At 42.1% G+C, this 22,173-nt stretch overlaps 1 protein-coding gene and 1 long non-coding RNA gene across 2 annotated transcripts in view; one reads left to right on the forward strand and one right to left on the reverse strand.

Moving 5' to 3' along the window:
- Window positions 1–19,196, reverse strand: part of BCAT1 (branched chain amino acid transaminase 1) — a 67,476-nt gene extending 48,280 nt beyond the window's left edge. The window contains exon 1 of the mRNA XM_080569418.1: window positions 18,803–19,196. Coding sequence (XP_080425544.1) covers window positions 18,803–18,811 — 9 coding nt within the window. The 5' untranslated portion in view covers window positions 18,812–19,196. The remainder of the gene's footprint in view (window positions 1–18,802) is intronic.
- LOC308183444 lies at window positions 9–8,419 on the forward strand. The gene is made up of 2 exons (XR_013942443.1): window positions 9–1,346; window positions 1,477–8,419. It is a non-coding gene; the product is annotated as an uncharacterized lncRNA (long non-coding RNA).
- Window positions 19,197–22,173: the final 2,977 nt, after the last annotated feature.

Consider the following 22,173-nt stretch of genomic DNA (forward strand, 5'->3'; position numbering starts at 1 on the left):
GGAATAAAAATCAAATTCAATACTTGTTGCAGAAAGGTTAATACACATTCAGTTAATTCTTTTAGAGACAGATTAAACTGAATGATCACTCAGACTTCATCAGTAAATATATCAGCAAGACCTTTCTTTGTAGTTTCTTAGCATAATTTTCCACCTTCTAGGTTTTCAGTTTCACTTCAGTTGTGTTATTTTGTGTTACTATTTCAGGACTTCAGTAGGAGTGACAACTTCTTATGTTAGATTATTGCTCGGAAGGGTATAAATCTATGGACAACAGCATGGGTATTTCATTCCAAACTGAATAAATACATTGTGTTTTTCCACAATTTCATCAGATCCCAATTTCTCTGCTAAAGCATCCACCCCAGCAAATTTGCCTTTGCTTTTACTCAGAGAAGCCTGACTAAGCAGAATGGAAGAGAGAGGAAAACGATTTTAGTAAATCCTTTGCTAAAATAAGGCAGTGATAAGGAATGCCCACCAATAAAAATATATAATCAAAGTATTTTGAATTATCTACTATGTGAAACTTCAGAGTTCTGCCACTGACAACACTAAAAGAAAGAAAAAAAAAGCTAAAAGAAAAGGAGTGATGGTTTTAGATATCCTTCTGTTCAGCATCAGAAGGCTAACAGGGACAGGTGCGAGCAATCTATCCAAAGCCACAATCCCCAGTTCTCACAGCATCAGGATAACACCTTTGTGGACTCTCCTGCACTAGCTAGACCTTCCTTGCCAGTGGCCAGGAAAATGCATATTACACCCAACCACATGCAGGGAAGGAGACAAATACAGCCTGACAGCGTTTCTTGCTTCTGAGCAGTATCTTTGATGCCTGGTAGGATGGGCTGTGAAAGGGATGAAGGGAAGAAGAAAGGGAAGAATGGTTATAGGGCAGCATGACTGGTGAGATGGAGGGGATGGCAAAAGGGAGAACTAGCTGCTGAGATGTGGCAGAAAATGGCTGGGCCTGGGGTGAACAGCAGGCTGGTCACAGGGGCTGCCTGAAGCAGGGAGGGAAAGACAGAGGCACTAAGGGATGTTGTTGCTGAGGCCAACAGACAACGGGCTTTCAGCCCTGCAAAGAAAGGCCTTGAGAGGAGCCAGCCCGGCTCCTCACATGGTGGCTGCCTCTCACCCTCCCACCCCTCAGCTGAGCTGCATCGAGGGTGGGTGGGAAGTCCCACCCCTGGCAGGAAAGGTTTAATCCCCTAAAAAGCAGAGGTTTAATCCCCTAAAGGAAAGAGGTTCACAGGAAACCTTTTGGGGCAAAGGTTCACCTCACGGACTGACTACAAGACCTTATCCGGGGCAGCCCTCATCCTCCGAGGAGTGCTGTGTGAAGGGTGGGTGGCAGTGCCGTGGAGCCAGCTGAAGCCTGCAGCAGCCGTCATGTCCTGTGGGCATGGAGCTGCACGGGCTGCAAAGTGTGACCCCCACACAAGGCAAATAACATGATCTTTTTCCTTTCTGCAGATATTCGGAACGTGGCAAATGGAAGTGGGGGGAAAACAGTATGATCACTGAGCCGTTAATGGACAGCAGGCTTGCTAACAGCAAAAGAAAAAACAAACTCCTAGCCACAGAAGATCTCACTTCCTCCCTTTCTGTCCCAACAGCCCAGGGAGGCAATAATATCCCTCCTGCCTTTTCTAAGTATCAGCTTTAGCCCTTCTCTTCCTCTTTTATTTTTTCCTAACCCTCTACAGTAAGGCATGCAATCACAACTACAGACTCCTTCCTATCAACTAAACGAGGATCTGCTGAAAAAATCACAAATCCCTTTGTAATGTACAAACATAATTTCTATTAAAACAATATTTTTTAAAAAGTGTTTCATTTGCCATAAACCTTGGGGCAAAGGGGAGATTCTCCAGAAAAACAAATCTTTTTGGTAGAGTCTGGTCAACAGCATTTTGTATCAGACCACAGCAGAACTGAAATATTACTTAAACTGAGGGGCAGCCTGAACTAAGCACTGTATAAACAGATCCTTGTTTTCCCTGTAATTCTTCATACACCTCCAAATTCAGTGGTAAAATCCCAGGAGACCTCCATGATACCATCAGTTTATAACAGATACTTTTTCTGCAGGTCAATTAGATTAGAATAGTTCAGTTGGGAAAGGACCTGCAAAGATCATCAGGTCCAACCGCCTGACCTCTTCAGAGCCACCCAAATATTAAAGTATGTTATAGAGTGCATTATCCAAATGCCTCTTGAACACTGAGGGGCTTGGGCAATCAACCATCCCTGTAGGAAGCCTGTCCTAGCATTTGACCACCCTCACGGTAAAGACATTTTTCCTAATGCCCCGTCTGACCCTCCCCTGGTGCAGCTCTGGGCCATCCCTGTGTGCCCTGCCCTGTCCTCGGTCCCAGGGAGCAGAGACCGGCACCTCCCTCTGTGCCTCCCCTCCTCAGGGAGCTGCAGGGAGCTGAGAGGTCACCTCTTGGCCTCTCCCATCCGGACTGGACAACCCAGTGTCCTCAAAGGACATGCCTTCCAGCCCTTTCACCACCTTTGTTGCCCTTTTTTTGGATGCTTTTGAGGACCTTACCATCATTTTCATACTGAGGAGCCCCGAACCGCACATGATATTCAATGTGATGCTGCACCAATGCTAAATATAGCAGGGGAAACACCTCTTTTGACTGGCTGGCTGTGCTGTGTTCAATGTACCCCAAATGGAGTTTGCCCTCCTGGCTGCCAGGGCAAACTGCTGGCTCATGCTGAGCCTGGTGCCAACCAGCACCGCCAGGGCCCTTCTACTGAGCTGCTCCCAGCCACGCTTCTCCCAGGCTGTGCCTGTGCCCACCATCACTCCAGCACTTCCCTTTGTTGAACTTCATGCCATTGCTGACTGCCAAGTGCTCCCATCTATTTAGAGCCCTCTGCTATGCCTCTCATCCCTCCAGAGAGCCAACAGCATCTCCCAGTTTAGCATCATCATCAAACTTGCTGAGGATGCATTCAACTCCTGTACCCAGGTCGTTGCTAGAAATGTTGACTACAACCCTTTTGGCTCTCCCATCAAGCCAGTTCATCACCCAGCATGGCATGACCCTGTTTATCTCACAGCTGGACAACTTGTTCACAAGGATGCTGAGAGGGATAGTATCAAAGGCCCTTAAAATCCAAAAAAATTACATCCATGGCCTTCCCTTAACCCACTAAGCAGGTGACCTTATCACAGAAGAAGATCAAATTACTAAGACAGAACTTATTACCAAGACAAAACTAATTAAGCCAACTGATTTTACTTCACACTGCAGTGAATTAGAATGGAGGCAGAGCTGACAGGATGGTAGCTGCCAGCTGTATAAGCACTAATTTCTCCAGCAGCTCCAGCTCCATGGGTGGCTTTTCTCTAACGTCCGGTATGCAAAATTGGATTTCCTAAGAATAATTGTTGGTAAGAGCAAATACAACAGACAGTCATGATTCTTCAGTTTCTTCTCATCTCTGCTTTATGAAGTTGCCCTAAAGCAAGTGTTGACATCAGTGCAGAGAGGATAGAAGCTGGATGTTGTTTAATCTTTGCTTTCATCTCTAAAAAGATACAAAACTTTTAGGTGAATTTCAAGCGTGGACCACCTACAGGAACAGTCCCTTAGGGGCTTGATCATGTCATTCAGTTCAAGGCTCCCACTGAACTCAGTGAAGTCAACAGCTCATTTTTGGGCATGTGCCATTGGGGCCAATCCTGTTCTCCATGTAGTCATTCTTTTTTAGAGATTTAAAATATGTTTAAAGCAAGTAGCTAACTGCCTTTGTTAACCACACTGAAATTATACTGAGTTAAACCCTGAGCACTAGAAAGACATACCACAATTGCTTTCTAATTGATGGAGTCATATTTTAATGGTTCCATGGCTTTTAAATCTGAAACATGGTGTTAAATACAATAGGGAAAATTACCCCCTGGTTTAGTGCCAACTTTGCCAAGAGAGATGTGCCAAGCATAAATTTGCCCTTTGTTGTTAATAGCATGGTAGATTTAAAAACTGCATCCATTAAAACACTGATGTTATCCTAAAGATAAATTTGAGCCACAGGGTCAATGTTTCCTCAAAAGTGACTCAGGTCTGTAAAACCCTTGTAAGCCCGAAATATCAAGATGCTTTACACAAGCATAACTTCATAAGTTGTAGCATAGAGCTAGCAACATTTTCTTTATGTTACATGTAACTGTTCTTTGTAAATTTTAAATAGTACAGTATTTCACAGTTTTCCCTAAAAAATACTGGATAATTTTGAAATTGCACACTGTTTTTTTTTCATTACCATAGAGCCTGTATGAGAAAAGAGAGTGACATATTACACTCCAGATTAATTTTTGTTTAAAATTGTGTTTTAAGTGTCCCTGTACCATTGAGAAATGCAACTAAAATAAAGACCTGGTAATGAATAATTTATCATTTATTTTTATAGAGGAGCTCAATGGTATAGTAATTCTTGCAAATCCTTTGGTGTTTACAAAACTAAACACAATAAACTTGGTTGGATAAAAGTACCTCCTCACATTAGTACATAATTCCAATTCCAATCAAATAACAACAATAAAATCTAAGACATGTAAGATATAAGCTTTATTGTAAGGATTAGTCTCTTTCCAGTAAGTGAAGGACCACTGTGTGTAACTTAACTGCACTTTTGGAAATTCTATGCTTCACAGTTGTCACCTGCACATCTCTTAGAGCTTCCCCAAACCTGAACATTTACCTCCTGCATTTGGCCCTCAGACTCCTTTAGACATGAGAATTTTCAACACCTTTTAGCATCAGGATGCTCCAATCAATGCTTCTTGGCTTTCCCTGCTGTCTTTGCACACATTCTGACTGTTACTCTGTTACAGACATGAGACCTTGTAGCAAAAATACTGACCTGCGATCAACTTCACTATTGCCATTTTGTCATGCATCTAGTTATGCTCATCTTTTATGGTGTCCTTTTGTTGCTCATGGCTTCTTCAAATCAGAGAATCCACCTTTTTAATGCAGACAGATTGCTCATCCTTTAGCTGAAAGAACCTTCTGCTACAAAAATCGGCCTGTAGTCTGCCTAAACACTCCCAAGACTTCTGAGACTACACGTCTTATTTTCTCCTGTGATCTCACACTAGATAGCTTTTGAGACACAGCGGTAGCATCAATGTTTTCATTCTCACTTGGGATTATCTATTCTATAAAGAGTGATTCTATCCGATCCTTTGTCAAACTGCTCTTCTTAGGCTTTAGCTACCCCATTATGCTGTAGGCTGGTCCTGTTATGAAATAGAAACTGAAGATTACCAGAAGCCTCACTTATTTTTAAGTGCTCACTTATTTTTTCTGTGTTGTTCCGTAACTCTTCTCAGCACTGGGGAACAGAAAGCTTTCCCCAGTGGAAGGCAGGAGTAAAGAAATAGATTGCAAATTATATCTATAGAGTTCACTCTTTCAGCTAGGAGGTTATACTGGCTGCTTTTCAAAACAATTAAAGATTTGCAGCTTCACAAACTCCTTCACCATCTTTTTGGTTTCATCTCCCCCACAGAACTGATGCACTGCTGATCTTCATCAACACTCAGTTCTTTCTTAGGCAGTGTTCTCAGGGCTACTAGTATTTGAGTATTACAAAAAGGAACTTGTCATTCAAGTTCAGCTTTCTTGATAAAATGATTTGGGGACATTTAGTACCAAATTCTGTGCGAACACCTCTGTGAATGCTGTCAGTGTGCCCAAGTCAGCCTGCAGACAGCTCTGATTACTCCACACTAAGTCAGAATTTTACCAATAGCTCCAGTGCCCTGGTGAGAGTACTGGTGGCAGCAGGGAACACCAGACACCCAACTCCATTCTGCTGCTGCCTACAAAGGAATTGCAGTCAGTGTTTTGTTGGCAGGAGGTGGCTATTCATGAAGGACAAGAATGCAAAGAAGCCAAAGACACTCAGCTATGGTTGTATATGGTTCCTTATACTGAGGTGACCCCATCTCCTGCTACGCAGAGAAACTGAAAACCAATACTATCCGGCAGCAGTCACCAGGCCCCAGTGAAGATGAAATGGAACATTCATCTCAGTCAGACGTCATATGAAAAACAGTTTTCAATTAAAAAAAAAGTCCTCTCTGAGACATTTCTCCAAGCTCAGTGTCTTACTGTTCTTCCCCATGCTTGCTTCTGGCAATTAAGTGTCTAAGAAATATTTCACGCTCAGATTTACACAGGAGGATAATGAAATTACAGTATTTATTAAAATCTATGAATCTAGCAAATCGGTAAGTTTAATACATGACTTATACAATGGTACTGCCTATAGACAAGCTAAATTAAGCATGTGATGACAGGTACTCCTTCATTGAAAACCACAGAAATCAGAGTTATCTTTCTGTTCCAGATATAAAATAGAGTGCAATGTACACATATGCCACATATTCTGTGTATTGCTGCAGTCATATAGAATATTTCCATGTTTTTAAAACAGTTTTCAACTACCTCTAGGAAATGTTATATGATTTGACAGCCACAACACATAGAAGATGATTTTGCAGAAAAAAACATTAATGATCATAGCTTTTTTTTAAAAAAGAAATAAAAATAAAAATAAAAAAGGAAAAAAATGAAAAATAAAAAAAGGAAAAAAAAAGAATGACCCACTGTCTGACAGAGAAATTCTTAATAGTGCTGTAGGACTGAGTCAAACAACACTGTATTTGATATCAACTAAAAAGACATTTACTTAATGACCATTATGAAAGACTTGTACAGCCTAGGAAGCTCATTTATGGAACCTAACAGCCAGACATATCTACTTCAGATGTCATAGGAGTAGTTGCATGATCTAAAAATATTTTAAAAGCGTCTTTGTGTTGTATGTATATGAATATGTGCATACACAAGTGTGTGTTACAATGCCATCATCACCAAGTAAGTTCATCAGACTGGGTTATTCACATGATAGCATGTCTTACTATACACTACCATCACAAAGCTTATTCTCACAACTTCTTTTACATCTACTCTTTTCAAAATCAACAAAACAGAAGGAGCAGGAAGACTAATTCTTAAATGGTGTTTCTAACCACTCATCAAACCAGAGATCTTAGACTTATATTTTTGTTGGGTCAGAGCACTCTGTATATTGGCTCAATGGTCTTCAATGATGTATTCAAAGAACATGGACTGAGCAACTCCACTGATACACCTCAATGTATACACAGATCAGCACCAAGGAAACAAACAAAGAACAATTCAGCATGGGCAATTTCAGTGCTTAGCTTTTCACTTAGTTCACCAAGAATCAAGAGTGCTGATTTCTGCGCTTCCCCTTCTTTAAGAGTACTCTTATCTGTCATATCTGCATTGATGTCTTGTTAGCTGGGTGTTGCCACCTTACCATGGCTGCTTTCATCCCCATTCCTTGAGCTGGCACTAATGTTAATTACACAGAGAAGCAGCATAGTAGCAGCATACAATAAAGGAGAATAAAATACGACTATCATATCTGAAAAAGAAAGATTCCACTTAATTTAATCATGATCTTTATGATTTTGCATCAGAGTGAAAGCATCAGAGGTCAGAATATACAAAAGTTTATCTAAGACAGCTGCACTGCATAAAGTAAGATTGAATTGAAATAGATTATCATTAAAGCACTCCAAGTGCAGGCACTTATTTCTTGGCTTGAGTATTTTGTTTAGTTTAATATAAAGAAATTTAAGTAGCTTAACCAAACTAAAATATACCCCTCTTGAAACAAATATCACTGTTTTTATTACGTTTAAATAAAAGACTATTTAGTTTATATGAACACAACTTATTGGTTAGAAAAGACTTAAAACAATGATCATAAATTAGTGGAAATATTCAGTTAATCTGTCCAAGAGTCATATTTAGTATCATTAATAGCTATATCAGAGCTCTAAAAGCAGACTAAAATGGCGTCACAAGATTAAATAAATGCAGGCTACATTGCCAATATAGAGTCACTGCTGTCAGCACTCTAGGGAGAAACATGTCTAGGAAAAAATGCCAGTTCTTTGACTCAGTGTTTAAATTGATATCTGAGTAAGTTCAGTAACGTCTAATCCATTGTACAAGAAAGCTTATATCAGTTCACCTGGAAGGCAAAGTGAAGAATAACGATTTCTGAAACCTCCAAAAATGCATGCTTGACAAACTGGTTTATCAGTAAGGCTAGAGGGCAGAAATGAGTTCAGCACAAACACAATAATTAATATAGTCTATTAACTCACAGATTAGATAGCAGAACCTAACTAAGGATCTATTCATCTTCAGGCTAAAGTTTTAGTTTTGTTTTGTTGTTTGTTTTTTGTTTTTTTTCCAGATATTTCAAAAAATTAACAAGATGAGCTCTGAAATACGCAACATGGAGTCTAGAAGGTGATTATTCCCTTTTGAAAAGCATTGAAAGCTATCATCACTTCGATCCAACAGAGGACATAAATCAGCCATACATCTCTGTTCAACAGTTAGATCTGTCTTGATACATTTCCTGTACAACCATACAATCCTACTTCCTATTTTCTTTACAGAAACAGGTAAGTTCTCTAAAGAAATCCTCTTTGCAAATAACCTCCAAATGCAATCTGCTTTAACCTTGTTTTCTAAGCCAACTGCTCATTCTGTTCACATTGGTTTTCCTCCCTGTGACCCTCCTGTTGCTCTGTCAGTCTCCAGTGCCATTTTCTCTGTCCTCATCCTCTTGCTCAGACCCATCCCTTCTGATAAAAGAAAACAGTCTTGTACTATTAGGAGAACAGGCAGATGATCTAATAGGTCTATTCCATCTCTAACTTCTATGAACAGTGCCTCTGACTGCCTCTTTTGTTGATTTGTTTGTCCACTCTAGCATTAATTAGGTTTTAACAAGTGCATTGTTTGCTAGAATAGCATAAAGAAAAACATTAAAGCAGCCAGCTGGATCTAGTTGACCTATAAATTCATCCACCTGTTTTCTAAACAGATAGAGTCTTATGGCTATATGATATGGTTAGTGCTCAAACAAAATAAACAAAAATCCTGAAAGTCACCATGGGTTTATTGTGTTTAGGCCCTGTTCTCATTGATATGAGATCCTTTACATCACGCTGGGACAGAAAACAGCATAAATGCTATTTAATACTCTCTCCTACAGCTGTAAAGGACTTTGCTGTTAACCACAAGGAAGCTCGTGCTCATTACCTTTTCTCTGTTTTTCCCTTTGCTTATCTATTCCATAATGTCAGGTACTAAATTAAAGTCTTAAGATTTAATAGCAACGTTAACCAGAGCTACAGGATAAATTTTTAACTACATTGTTACACTAACAAGGTTGGCCTAAGCACAATAAAAATTATTCTGCTTATTTTCCTCAGGCATCCAGCATAGGTTATACTGTCCATATTTTGTATATTGGTACAGCCATACAGGTCAAGCAGAGATCTAACTTAAAGATGCATAAAATATGTCTTATAATTTATTTGTTAAGTTCTCAGATGGTAGAAAGTACACAGAGATCCTGCAGCTGATGACCAAGGATAGTGGCTTGATGTAATTACCAAATGATAATGTGAAAAAGATGAATGCATACACAGCAGAAACAAACAAAATCTTTGTCTGAAGAGTTACTGAGGGTGTACAACTGGAAGTAGACAATTTAGTGGGGAAAACCAAAGCTGCAGTTTGCAAAGAAATCACTGTAGACTCTAAGGAGAAAAAACAAAACAGCACAAACAAAAAATAAAACAAAAATCACAGCAGATACAGTGATGAATTTCAAGATGAGAACTGACACGTTTAAAGAAAAACACTAGCAGATGAAATCCTGTATATAAGGCCATACTCCTGTTTCCAGTCTTGCTTATAACTACAGTTGCACCAAATATAGGGTCAGACCTGAATCACTGGCATGTATAAGGGGTCATTTGTAGCTATTCTCAGAGTACTTAGACCGTGTCCCATTTAAGTCCATTTTCCACTGGAATAAAGGTTTACATAAGACACTGAGCAATGATGAATCACACACTGAAAACAGAAGCTCTGGGGAAATAATAAAAAGCTTTTGGAGTTACTTTTTGCCCCCAGAAGTCCTGCATATACTCCCACTAGAAATAATAAAACAGTAACTTACACAGCTGGCTTTCGAGTAACAGTACAATAAAACATTATGCAACAGTGCACATGGTTGCTGGTCTGTAAAGGACAGACGTATGCTGGCTTGTTATCACATTTAACCCTGATAACTTTGCACAGCCTATTTAATTCATCACTGAGTATCAAATACCAGTGGTGCAAAAGCATGAGAAGCATGACTTTCTGAATTGCGTGAGGCTTTTGGTGCAGTTATAGCCTGTTCCCTGCTCCCCAAGCAGTTTGTTTAGCTGTTATGTATCCAACAGATGAAGCTGATAAAGCATGGCAGCAGCTATCTAACCTGGGATCCGAATGGGCTCGATACCGCAGGTACACTCCACCCGTCTATTCAGAGGAGAATTTGGTATTAACGTGCCTCTTTAGCTACATTGGTCTTTTCAAACAGCTGAGCAGAGTCCCTGTTTTTTGCTTGCAGGCAGAACTGGGCACACCTAGATATATGTTCTGCCTAGATGCCTGGCCACAATGCTGCAGGAAGACTATGGCTTGAGCTTTCAAAGCTTACAATGAATTGAGTGATCTAGTAGGTATCTTGAGATGCATGACAAAAGCCAGGGTAGAAATCACTCTCCCCACCTTCCCCTTCCCCCCCCCCCCCCCCCCCCCCAAAAAAAAAACAAAAAAAAAACCACAAAGCTTTGGCTCGAGGTGTTGCAAATACTGTGCTTTTTCTTGAGTTCTGATGGTGGGCTAGTCCCTACAATGCTTGCAGTTATTTTACTCTCCTTGTTTCAGATAAAGAACTGAGACCTCCATTATTTATAATCTTTAAACAAATCTTCTCACTGTAATACCTGAAAGCCTTAAAAATTTATCCTGTCTTTACAGTCACAACACCTAACTGAAGGAAGATAGAAATCTCTCTTATACAGACAGGAAATTTAGATATGGCTTGTCCCGTCAGCACACCTCACGCATGTTGGCTGTTGCTTCAGAGAATTCCTTGGGAGGCTGACAGATGCTGGCACAGGGCGTGCACAGCTCCCCAGGAACTGAATCTACAGCTCCTCTTCCTTATGCAGACAAACCCATCACATCCATTACAGTTCTTCTCAAGGGAGAACAAGTGGAAATTATTGATGTGGTTTTGGCTGTGCACTTTTCACATGCAGCTGTGCCCTACGCAAGATTCTTGTATAACAGCACAGAGGTGATGGCTGCCGAGGTCCTGTCTATACTAGCTCTGGTGGGTTTTCAACTTGGCATAATTGGTCTGAAGTAATGGGAGATTTCTTCCTGGCTGTTAGCAATGCCTGGACTATATCCTTGTGACGTGTCCTTTGCTGTGCGTTCAAACACTGACTTAATTAACTGGACTCAATTCAACAAAGTAGAAAGGAAGTTGAAGCCTTTCTTCTGGCGTAAAGGGAACGAGGAACAGAGATAACCTGCAAAGAAAGTTCTAGGAACATGGTTAAAGACAGCATCTATGCCAATGCTTGCTTTCTTATTTGAATTAACAGCAAGGTGCAGAGAAGGCACGTGTTTGTGTGATAGACATCCAGTTTAGAATATGTTAGGAACTTCTCTTGTTTTACAGTCTTTATGAGTTTAGTAAGAGGTAGTAAGCATAACCCACCACACCAAGCAAATGTAAATGGTGACGTGGAAGCTTACCAACGACCCACAAAAAGCACAACTACATTTCTATCAAACATTGCTTCCTCGAGTGTGGAAAAACATAAGATGAGAAACATAAATCAAGATAACAGCTACAAAAAATGTTTTTACAGATGACATCTGCTCAAAAGAGGTAAAGTCTATTAGACTAGTGACAAAACTAAATACTCCACCTGCTTAGTGTATATTCAACTGTGTAACGACACTAAGATTGGAAAAAACAGGCATCATAACACTCCAAAATTTTCACTGTAATGCTTTAGCATAAAAGTTACCCTACATGTCCTCTCTGAACTCCCTGTGAGCAAGTACTTCATCTGAAATCACTTATTATTTTTTGACAGTGCCCAGAGCAAACTGGATTCTGTCAAGGGAACTCAAGAGCAAAATAACACTCAGCACATTAAAAGTGTCCTTGAAAAAGTATGGTCACAGATGAGGTATTTGTAGAGGTAGCAGCATTAAGCTCACGTTAAGCACACAAAGCAACCATCTCTGCCAAAATTACAGCATGGTAAAAGGTCATCACAAGTTAAGAGCGATACAGTCTCTCTTAGAAAAATTATAACTTTAGTACTAGTCCCCTTTTGTAATATGTCAAAGATAATAAACAGACCTATTGCAGTTAATGCAGACTTGTTCTCTTATGATTCAAGATTGTATCAATAATCAACCAGCCCTACTCTGCTCAATCTACTGTGATAAATGACTTATTTATAACACCCCCCATGAACCAAGGATTTTGTCCAGCTTCAACCCACATGAACAGTAATGCTCTTGACTAGAATGTCCCCATCGTTTCTGAATTAATGAAGCTAGTAAACATCTTAAAATACTTTAGAACTGGATCTGATTTGTCCTGTTGGAATCCAGTCCACCTGGGAATGGCAGGACAGAACATGAACTTTACATATGTGTCACAATAAGTATTTTGGCTAACTGACAAGACAAAAATTAAAAAATAAAAATTAAAAATGCTGGCTACAGAAGAACCACTTAAAAGAAGATCCAAAAAGAAACATTTGCAAATGCAGCATTTCCAGGTTACTGGAGAACCAGAAATGAATGCTGATGTTACTGATGGCTTCAAGAAGAGAATCAACCTGTAAATGTTCAAATCCTCTAATGGTACAGACCCTTGTCAATTTGAAAAAACATTGGCTACAGAAGTTGTCTTTTATTCCATGGCCGTAGAATGGATTGGGACATAGCACAGGATCAGATTTAGAAAAAAGCACTTATTTAGAAAAAGTTAGAAGGATCTGGAAAGAAGAAAAAGTGAACTGAACCCAATATAGTTGAACAACCAAATGGACTTCCCTTATGGTTACAGAATTAAGACACTTCCCAGCATGTGAAAGCTACTTTTGTTTGTCTCCCAAACTGTAACTTCTCTTTCTAAAGACAGTTAATCCAGTTTAAGGCAGAGTCTGCAATTTAGTTCTCATGTACATATAAATAGGTTACTGGCATATTGGCATATTATATTTGCTTAGAAAGCTTGTGGTAGACAAGTGCCTCAAATATATAAGCATGTGAATACGGTGTAATTTTTTTTTTTCTGTGTGCATGCATCTGTACAGCTATGGCAGAAATTGTGCTTGTGTAGTCACTGTATGCTACTGGAAGTTATGACATACCTCTTCCCTTGCTATGGCCAGTTCCTACTAGTACAACGATCCTTGTTTAAAGAATTATTCTTAAAATACATTGTAAGGAAAAAAAAAAAAAACTTATTCTGCTTGTAAGAAAAAGTACTACCTTGGCTCTCCAATGTAAATGGGGAAAAAAGCATGCTACTTCAAGGGAAGATGTTGCGAGTATAGGGGAGAGGTAGAGTCTTCTTCGCTGATAGAGCATTAATAAACTGTACCATGGATCCTAGTGACGTAATTAAAATGATAAGACTCCTGAAAAAAAAAAGGCCCAAATAAAGTAAAATACTTGCGAAAAGACTTGCCAACATTACTGTTCAATCTTTTTTTTTCAGGGGGGGGGGGAAATACTAGAGAAGAACAAGGTATTACTACTACAGCAACATGATAAAGAAGTGATCTTTCAAAAAGAAATCTGTCTAGTGTCGTGACTTTGAGAACCATCTTTGCACAGAGTTCTTTGCAGACCGTTAAAAGGCTAGCAAGCCCTCAACAGACATGTACCAATCTGCACTACTATGTCAAAGACTAAGACCAGGTAAAAATGTATCTTAGTTCAGAAGTTTTTCTACTGGGGAACTCCTTGCAGAGTCCAGAATCACAGGAAGACCCGAGCTGTAGAGGTCTCCAGCCCAACCTCCTGTTCAAAACGGTGTCAGCTCTGAGCTCAGACCAGGTTTCTCAGGGCTTTATCCACTTGGGTCTTGAAAGCCCACAGGGAAAGAGACCATGGAGCTTCCCTCAGCAACCCATCCCACTGCCTGACTGTCGTTCCCCATATCCAGTCTGAGATTCTCCTGTTTCAGTTTATGCTGGAGTATCACAGTATCACAGATTGCTAGGTTGGAAGAGACCTCAAGATCATCGAGTCCAACCTCCGACCTAACACTAAGTACTCCACTAAACCATATCGCTAAGCTCTACATCTAAACGTCTTTTAAAGACCTCCAGGGATGGTGACTCCACCACCTCCCTGGGCAGCCCCTTCCAATGCTTAATAACCCTTTCGGTAAAGAAGTACTTCCTAACATCCAACCTAAAACTCCCCTGTCGCAACTTTCGCCCATTCCCCCTCGTCCTGTCACCAGGCACGTAGGAGAACAGACCAACCCCCACCTCTTTACAGCCTCCTTTAAGGTAACTGTAGAGAGCGATAAGGTCGCCCCTGAGCCTCCTCTTCTCCAGGCTGAACAAGCCCAGCTCCCTCAGCCGCTCCTCGTAAGACTTGTTCTCCAGACCCCTCACCAGCTTGGTCGCCCTTCTCTGGACTCGCTCGAGCACGTCCATGTCCTTCCTGTAGCGAGGGGCCCAAAACCAAACACAGTACTCAAGGTGCGGCCTCACCAGAGCTGAGTACAGGGGCACAATCACTTCCCTAGACCTGCTGGCCACACTGCTTCTTATGCAGGCCAGGATGCTGTTGGCCTTCTTGGCCACCTGGGCACACTGCTGGCTCATATTCAGCCAACTATCAACCAATACTCCCAGGTCCTTCTCGGCCAGGCAGCTTTCCAGCCACTCATCTCCCAGCCTGTAGCGCTGCTTGGGGTTGTTGCACCCCAGGTGCAGGACCCGGCACTTGGCCTTGTTGAACTTCATACAGTTGACCTCAGCCCATCGCTCCAGCCTATCCAGATCCTCCTGCAGAGCCTTCCTGCCCTCGAGCAGATCGACACACGCACTTAGCTTGGTGTCATCTGCAAACTTACTGAGGGTGCACTGGACGCCCTCATCCAGATCATCGATAAAGATATTAAAGAGGACCGGTCTTGTCCTCCTGCCATATATCATTACTGAGCCTGTGCCTATCTCCTTGATTTGCCTTGAGATTTTGGAAGGCTGCTATTAGGTCCCCCCAAATCCTCCTCTTCTCCTGAAGAAGTCCAGTTCTCTCAGTCCCTCAATGCTAAAGTTTAAGAAAGTTAATTCTTGGTAAGGATAATCCAAATTCAAGCATTTATTACAGAAGTGATGACACTAAGAGAACAATCAAAAAATTAAACAAGTGGCACTGATCTCTCTGAACGCTGGTGGAAATGAGTAGAATCAGCACCTTGCTGAATTAAGCCTTACTCGTTTACCAGGGAAAACAATCTGTCTTCTGTGCTTACAATGAATGCTTTTATCAAGTGGTGTACAAAATGCTCTAATAGGCAAACTGAATTAGCAATAGCTGTGTACCTGCTAAGAAGTCATATGGTGCACTTCAGGTGTACCTTAAAATAAAGCCTGGAACAAACAGCAGACCTCAAGGGAAGAAAAGTAAATGAGTAACTCTGTTGCAGGTTATTATGACATTAGTTTGTAAAAACAATAAGAAGATATGGGCCAAGATGCACAAGACAGATGGGTCGAACTTCTTGACTGTTTTAAAGATAACATGAATTGAACAATTGAAATCAACTCTTTTGGATCATTTAATACACACATGAAGGGGAAACATTAGGCCTTTCTGTAAGCATAATATTGGATTTTCATTTGCAACAGCATATGTTAATATTTGCTAAATTGCCCTTCTACAACAGGTGCTCTGTTTTATGAGGTAATATTGACTGTCCCTTTAATGGATAGTCATAAAGTAATAAAATTGTTTCCAAGGTAAATGAGACCACCCATCCATTTAATCCTAATGTAAAAAGTGGAAGTATCGAGTTGCAGGCATGCGAGTGACTATGAATAATGAATTACGGTCAGGTACTACTCTGATCTGTGCCCAAGGATCACCAGAATTTAGATACTCAAGGCAAAGGTCATGCATTCGATCTCTGCATCGCAACCATCATGGCAGTTGGGCAGCCACGATTTACTGTCAGATGCCACCATCAGTACTGAGTGACTTGAGCCCAGAGTCCCTCACGAGGCAATCTAACATTGCAGAGTACACATCACTGCAGTGACATAAAGGTGCCAGTCCCCAGGTGCATGGCCTAAGAAGGCAAATTGTGCAAATTTTGTGAACAGTTAACCCCCTAGCTCCTTCATTCTATCAACACTGAAGGTCCTGGCTTCAAGCCTACTAATAAGCTGCAGTTTGCTATACATGTAGTTATGATCATTCATTTAAGCAAGCAGCATAACAAAAGGGAGTTACAGAAATAGTCTATTCTGATTCTATAGAATGTTCAGCTTGAATAAATTGTTTTAAAATGGCTGAACTCCTCCAGTACAAACTGAGTGCTTACGCAATTAATGAACTGATTTATCTCCTTTCCTAACATTGGCCTCCAAGGGATAAATTCATCACTAGTGAATTCCACTTGAATTATTTTCACCTATCGAGTTAAACCAAGGATAAGTATATCCTATTGGCTGGTTTAGCAAGATGTCAATTGTGTTAAAGCTACCTCCCGATTTTGTAATCTTCTTTTTTTGCCTATGACTTTGTGGCAGATTTCAATACTCGGTTTCCACAGGAAAAAATCAGAACATCCACTGGATCACACACCACTAGGAGAGCTAGACCTGTCAGTAACCATCAGCACAATAGGTAGACAAGGCAGGACTGCAGAAGCCAGCAGCACAATTCATTTCTTATACATAAAATTCCTTCAAACAGGCCAGAAAGAGAAGGCTGAGGGTGGAAATGGTTCAAGGGGAAAGGAAAGATTGGGACTAAAAGCAAGAAATGATGAATGGGGAGATGAAGGGATACCAGGCTGTAATAATGCTGTTGTTTACTGATACCTTCATAAAGTTACTGTTTTTTTGCAGGAGTATATTGGTAATTTTCTGCATCTTTGATACATGCTCTACAAATACATAGTGACAGCCATAACCCTGAAGAGCTTACAGTCTGAATAGATGAGGCAAAGAAAGGGTAAAGGGCTCAGACAGAACCAACTTGCCCAAGGCTACACCACATGAGGGTGACAAGAGTGTACAGATCTTCTACTGCTGCGGCTATTGCTTCACACTGTCTTTTCTACAGTTAAAATACAAAGTAAAGTCAGGTTTTGTGCAGTTGAGAAGAATCCATTGAGAAATCAGTGCTGCTTTGAGCAAGCAAGCATGTCTATAGTTTGTCTTGCTACTTGTTTTCCACCTGGGCTTGCCATAGCATTACTGTCAGGTGCTGGATGACACCTCGGAAGATCAAGCCCTTTTTCCTAGACTCACAACAGATTCAACAAAAGAAGTAGGAAATGAAGTAGAAAACGTGGGAGTCTGTATTGCTCCTTGACACACTTGCATTCTGTCCCAAAGCACTCTTGCAGGGGGAAGCTGCGTGGTATTTTTCCTGAGCTGTTTCAGATCAGCTTTCTGCTGCGATTGGTCTGCTGCACTCCCCAGCTGCAGAAACTGCCAGTGGGACTCACCAGGGCCCCGTGAGGCCCCTCCAAAGCCCTCGCCTGTTCCACACCCACCGTCACCAGTAGCACTGCACCACTGGTGCCCACCCAGGAACAAGCAGTGGTGGCAAGACCCCAGGTTGGATGAGAGCAATGCTTGTTATCAGCAGCGGCGAGGAGCTGGGGAGACACCTGCCAGGCACATACCTGTTGTGCCCCTATTCCATCTGTTACAGTTAACCAAGGACAGCAGATAACTCAGTCTTTTATTTCTCAGCTGTTAACTTCGGCATCAGGCTGCAGCTGTGAAGTTCACAGTCAGCCCTGCACCGACCTTCTTCAAAACCCAACTATTTTTCTTAGCGAAACTGTTCCACAGGGTATGAAGTTGCTGTGATATTCCCTCAGTCTAACTGAAAAGCACCCCGCTACCTCCATGCCCTTTGTCTTGACAAGCAAAGACTTCATTTTAATCCTCAGATCAGCCTCACTAAGCAGAACATAAACACGACTTGTAAAAGGGTAGTTCCCACAGATGCTCGTCTCTCATGTTAGCATTCACTACCAGCATCTCCTCTTTCATTATTTAAAGCTATTTCTGAAATTACTCAGAAACTCTAAACGTACATTACTGGGTTTTACCCAAAGTCTATTTTAAGTACAATGGCAGACCTAAGACCTATAAGGAACTCACAGGCATAAAAAGGCACGATGCCTGCCAGCACACCATACCCTTGACAGTTTCTTTTCTTTTTAATCATTAAGTGTCCCATGTTACAAATAAACTGTAAGAAAAACCCCAGAGGAAATTATATGCCTTCCCTTCCCCCCTTCTCCCTCCCCGCTCATTATTTCTTTTCCACGTATGCTGACTGCAATGAAACAACATGGAAAGAGACAGAATCACACACATCCTGCTTCTCAAATAAGAAACCTCTCGGGGACAGAAAGCTCCTTCGCCAAGCATAAATAATAAACCAGAGCATCGAAATCCGTAAACACAAAGCGGCCAGCTACCGTTTTCCTTGTCTGCCAAGGCAAAGTCCCTCCACATCCCCCGGAAGGATGGGATGGACGAGGGGATTTGGGCTCCGCTTACCTTGAGCATGCTGGCAACCGGGGCGGGTGCTCCTGCTCCGCGGCGGTGCGGGCTGCCTGCCGCCTGCCCTCCGCTCCCTTGGATGCTGCTGCGGGCTCAGGGCCGCCCGATCCTCCCGCGGGCACCTCCGGGGCTGCTGCTGCCGCCGCTTGCGGGCTCCGATTGCATCAGCGGGCGAGGGCGGCGCGCACGCCGGCAGCCGCGGGGGAAAGGGGCGAGGGGCTGCGGCCGCCCCGCCTCGCCTCCCTCCCTCCCTCCCTCCCTCCTCCCGGCCGCACGTCCCCAAATCGGCCCCGCCGCGGCTGAAGGCTGGGGCTGAGGAACGCGTCCTCCCCGGCGCGCCCTTCTCCTCCCTGCCCGCGCGAACCCTCCGAAAGTCGTCGCTTGCAGCCTCTGAGTCATTTCCTCCTCCTCCTCGCCGCCCAGCTGCCTGACACGGCAGCACCTCGCAGATCACCCCTCGGCAGCCAGCCAGTCCCCAGCTCCTAACAGGCTCACCCCCAAGCCCACCACCCCACGCACAACTTGCTGCAAGAAACCCAGGAGGGGCCCACGCAGGCCCTTTGGTTTCGAGCCAGGTGGGCTTGCTGCATGGTTCAGGATGGGGCCCTTGGTGTAATGCCACGAACTTCAGCATGGCCTGCACCTCCACTGCTCTTGCTCCTTGGAGCTGGGGTGTACCTAGTCTCCATCTCTGTGTGCAGGCACCTGGCAGGAGGGAGGTAACCAGCACTGGAGGTGAGAGCCAGGCTGCTGCCCTCCCGGCGACACTGTGCAGTCATAGTGGAAAACTGGGAACTCTTCTTAAGAGAAAGCCCTGGTGTAACCAGAATGTAACGTTCACAACGTGCTTACTTTCATCTTGACAAATCACGTGGTTAAGTCTTTTGCCAGAGAGTCGTTCGGGTTGGAAAGGACCTCCAAGATCATCCAGCCCAACCTCTAACCTAGTACTGACAAGTCCACTGCTAAACCATGTTACTAAGTTATATGTCTACACATTTCTTGAAGACCTCCAGGGATGGTGACTCAACCACTTCCCTGGGCAGCCTGTACCAGTGCCACGCAACCTTTTCAGTAAAGAAATTTCTTCTAATATTCAACCTAAACCTCCCCTGGCACAACTGGAGACCGTTTTCTCTCATCACTTGGGAGAACAGCCCCATTCCCACCTTGCTACAACCTCCATTAAGGTAATTGTAAAGTACAATTAGGTCTCCCCTGAACCTTCTTTTCTCCTGGCTAAACAATCCCAGCTCCCTCAGCTGCTTTTCTTCCTTTATTAATGTTTTCACAAATGTTTTCCCCTTCTCCTCTGCTTTAGAGTAGCTGTTGAAAGCTGTTTCACTTCAACTCAACTGATAAAAGCATCAGGTTCTGCCTTGCATGATGTACCGGAATTATTCTCACTTGCACAGTGCTGGAGATTGGTTATAAAAACCAAAGCAGGTCTCCATACCTGTCACTCTGGCCAGGTAAGAAAGTACTATTTAAGGGAGTTACAAAAATTTGGATTCCAAAGAAACACAGGTAAATGATGCTACCCAAAATGAAAGTTCATGGAAACAATGATGTTTTAGTGGCTATTTAGGAGAGAAGAAAGAGGGATCAGAAAAATGCAAGGCAGAAGGTAGCAGCAAAGAAGCATCAGACAGATACAATTCATCATCAGTGAACTGCTGTTCAGTGCTCATGTGAGCAATTCAATCTATTCATGATAAATTATCTTCACATTACAAACACAATGCAGGAACAACCATACTGTGGCAGGCCAAAGGCACATTTGATCCAGTAACCTGTCTCTGACACTGTATAGTACCCATGTCTACAAAGGAGTACAAGAACAGAAAAAGCATGCAGGGACACTTTCCTGACATGCTCGTGTAGCCTCAGGGGGTTTGTGCCACACCAATTTCCTGAAGTATAATTCTTCAGGCTTAACAGATGTGCATGGATTTTTATCCTACTGATTTATCTAATTGTTTTTTGAATCCATGTAAAATTTGGCATCTACAAGATCTCATGTTAACATGTTCCACAATTTAGCTCTCTTTTTTTTTTTTGGTGGAAAAAATACCTCATTTTGTTTTGTTTTCAACTAGACACTTGAAAATTTCACATGATCCTCCCTTCTTCTGATACTGTGAGAAATACTGTAAACAGAAGTGAAGATGAAATTATGCCTCTCCTTTATGTCATTTGTGATTTTATAGGCTACTCTTGAATCCACTGTCAGTCATGGCCTTTTCCAGATAAATTGTCCCAATCTTTTTTGTCTTAATACAAGAGCAGTTACATACCTTTGATCACTCTTAAGATGGGCACCTGAACTACAGAAAACACTCAAAATGCAGATAACCAGGTTTACTTCTCATTTTCTCTTTTTCCTCTTTCTTGTCATCATAATCCTGATGTTCTGTTTCCTGATTTGACTGCTCTTTTTTTTTCTTTCACCCCCACTAAACTGAAACGATATTTTTACAGACTAATTCCAAGATTTCTCTCCTGAAAGATAATGGGTCATTCACAACTCACCAATGTTTCCATATTTTTTTTTCCATTTGCATCCGTTTATATTTACAGACATTATTATATGTCATTTTGACAACTCAGTTTCATACTCTTTCTGCAACTCTTTGCAGATAGCTCTAGTTTCGTTGAATTACTTAACACAATACCCTGAAGGATTTAGTCTCATCAGCAAACCTTGTCCCTTTTCTATTTGCCTCCATTTCCATATCATTTTCTCAGTTGCAGACTCTCTCTTCTGTTTCTTAAATTTTAACCGATTAATTAAAAGGAGAAGGAAAAGAAAGAGAAAGGAGAAATGTTACCTGAATTGCGGAGGATGTTTGGTACATCCTCTTGTGCGAAGTCAAAACAATGAATTCTACCGGCTATATGTTAAAAAGAGATATTTTTATTAATAGCCAAACTGGCCCTGAAATTGCAAATAAAAATCAGAAAAAGGACACCAAAACTACAGAACTTCCCCCCAAACTTGCAGCTTTTCTTGCTGCAACACCCCCAGAAAGTGAACTTGCCATTAGTAAATGTGGTATACTGGTGCTATTTAACATCTTTGGTGGTGACATGGACAGCAGGATCAAGTACCCCATCAGCAAGTTTGCCAATGACACCAAGCTGTGTGGTACAGTCGACACTCTGGAGGGAAGGGATGCCATCCACAGGGACCTGGACAGGCCTGAGAGGTGGGCCAGTGCGAACATCATGAGGTTCAACAAGGCCAAGGGCAAGGTCCTGCATCTGGGCCGGGGCAATCCTAAGCACAAATACAGGCTGGGTGGAGAATGGATGGAGAACAGCTCTGAGGAGAAGGACCTGGGGGTGTTGGCTGATGAGAAGCTCAA

This window comes from Anser brachyrhynchus, assembly GCF_964034855.1.
Source record: "Anser brachyrhynchus genome assembly, chromosome: 1".
NCBI lineage: Eukaryota > Metazoa > Chordata > Aves > Anseriformes > Anatidae > Anser > Anser brachyrhynchus.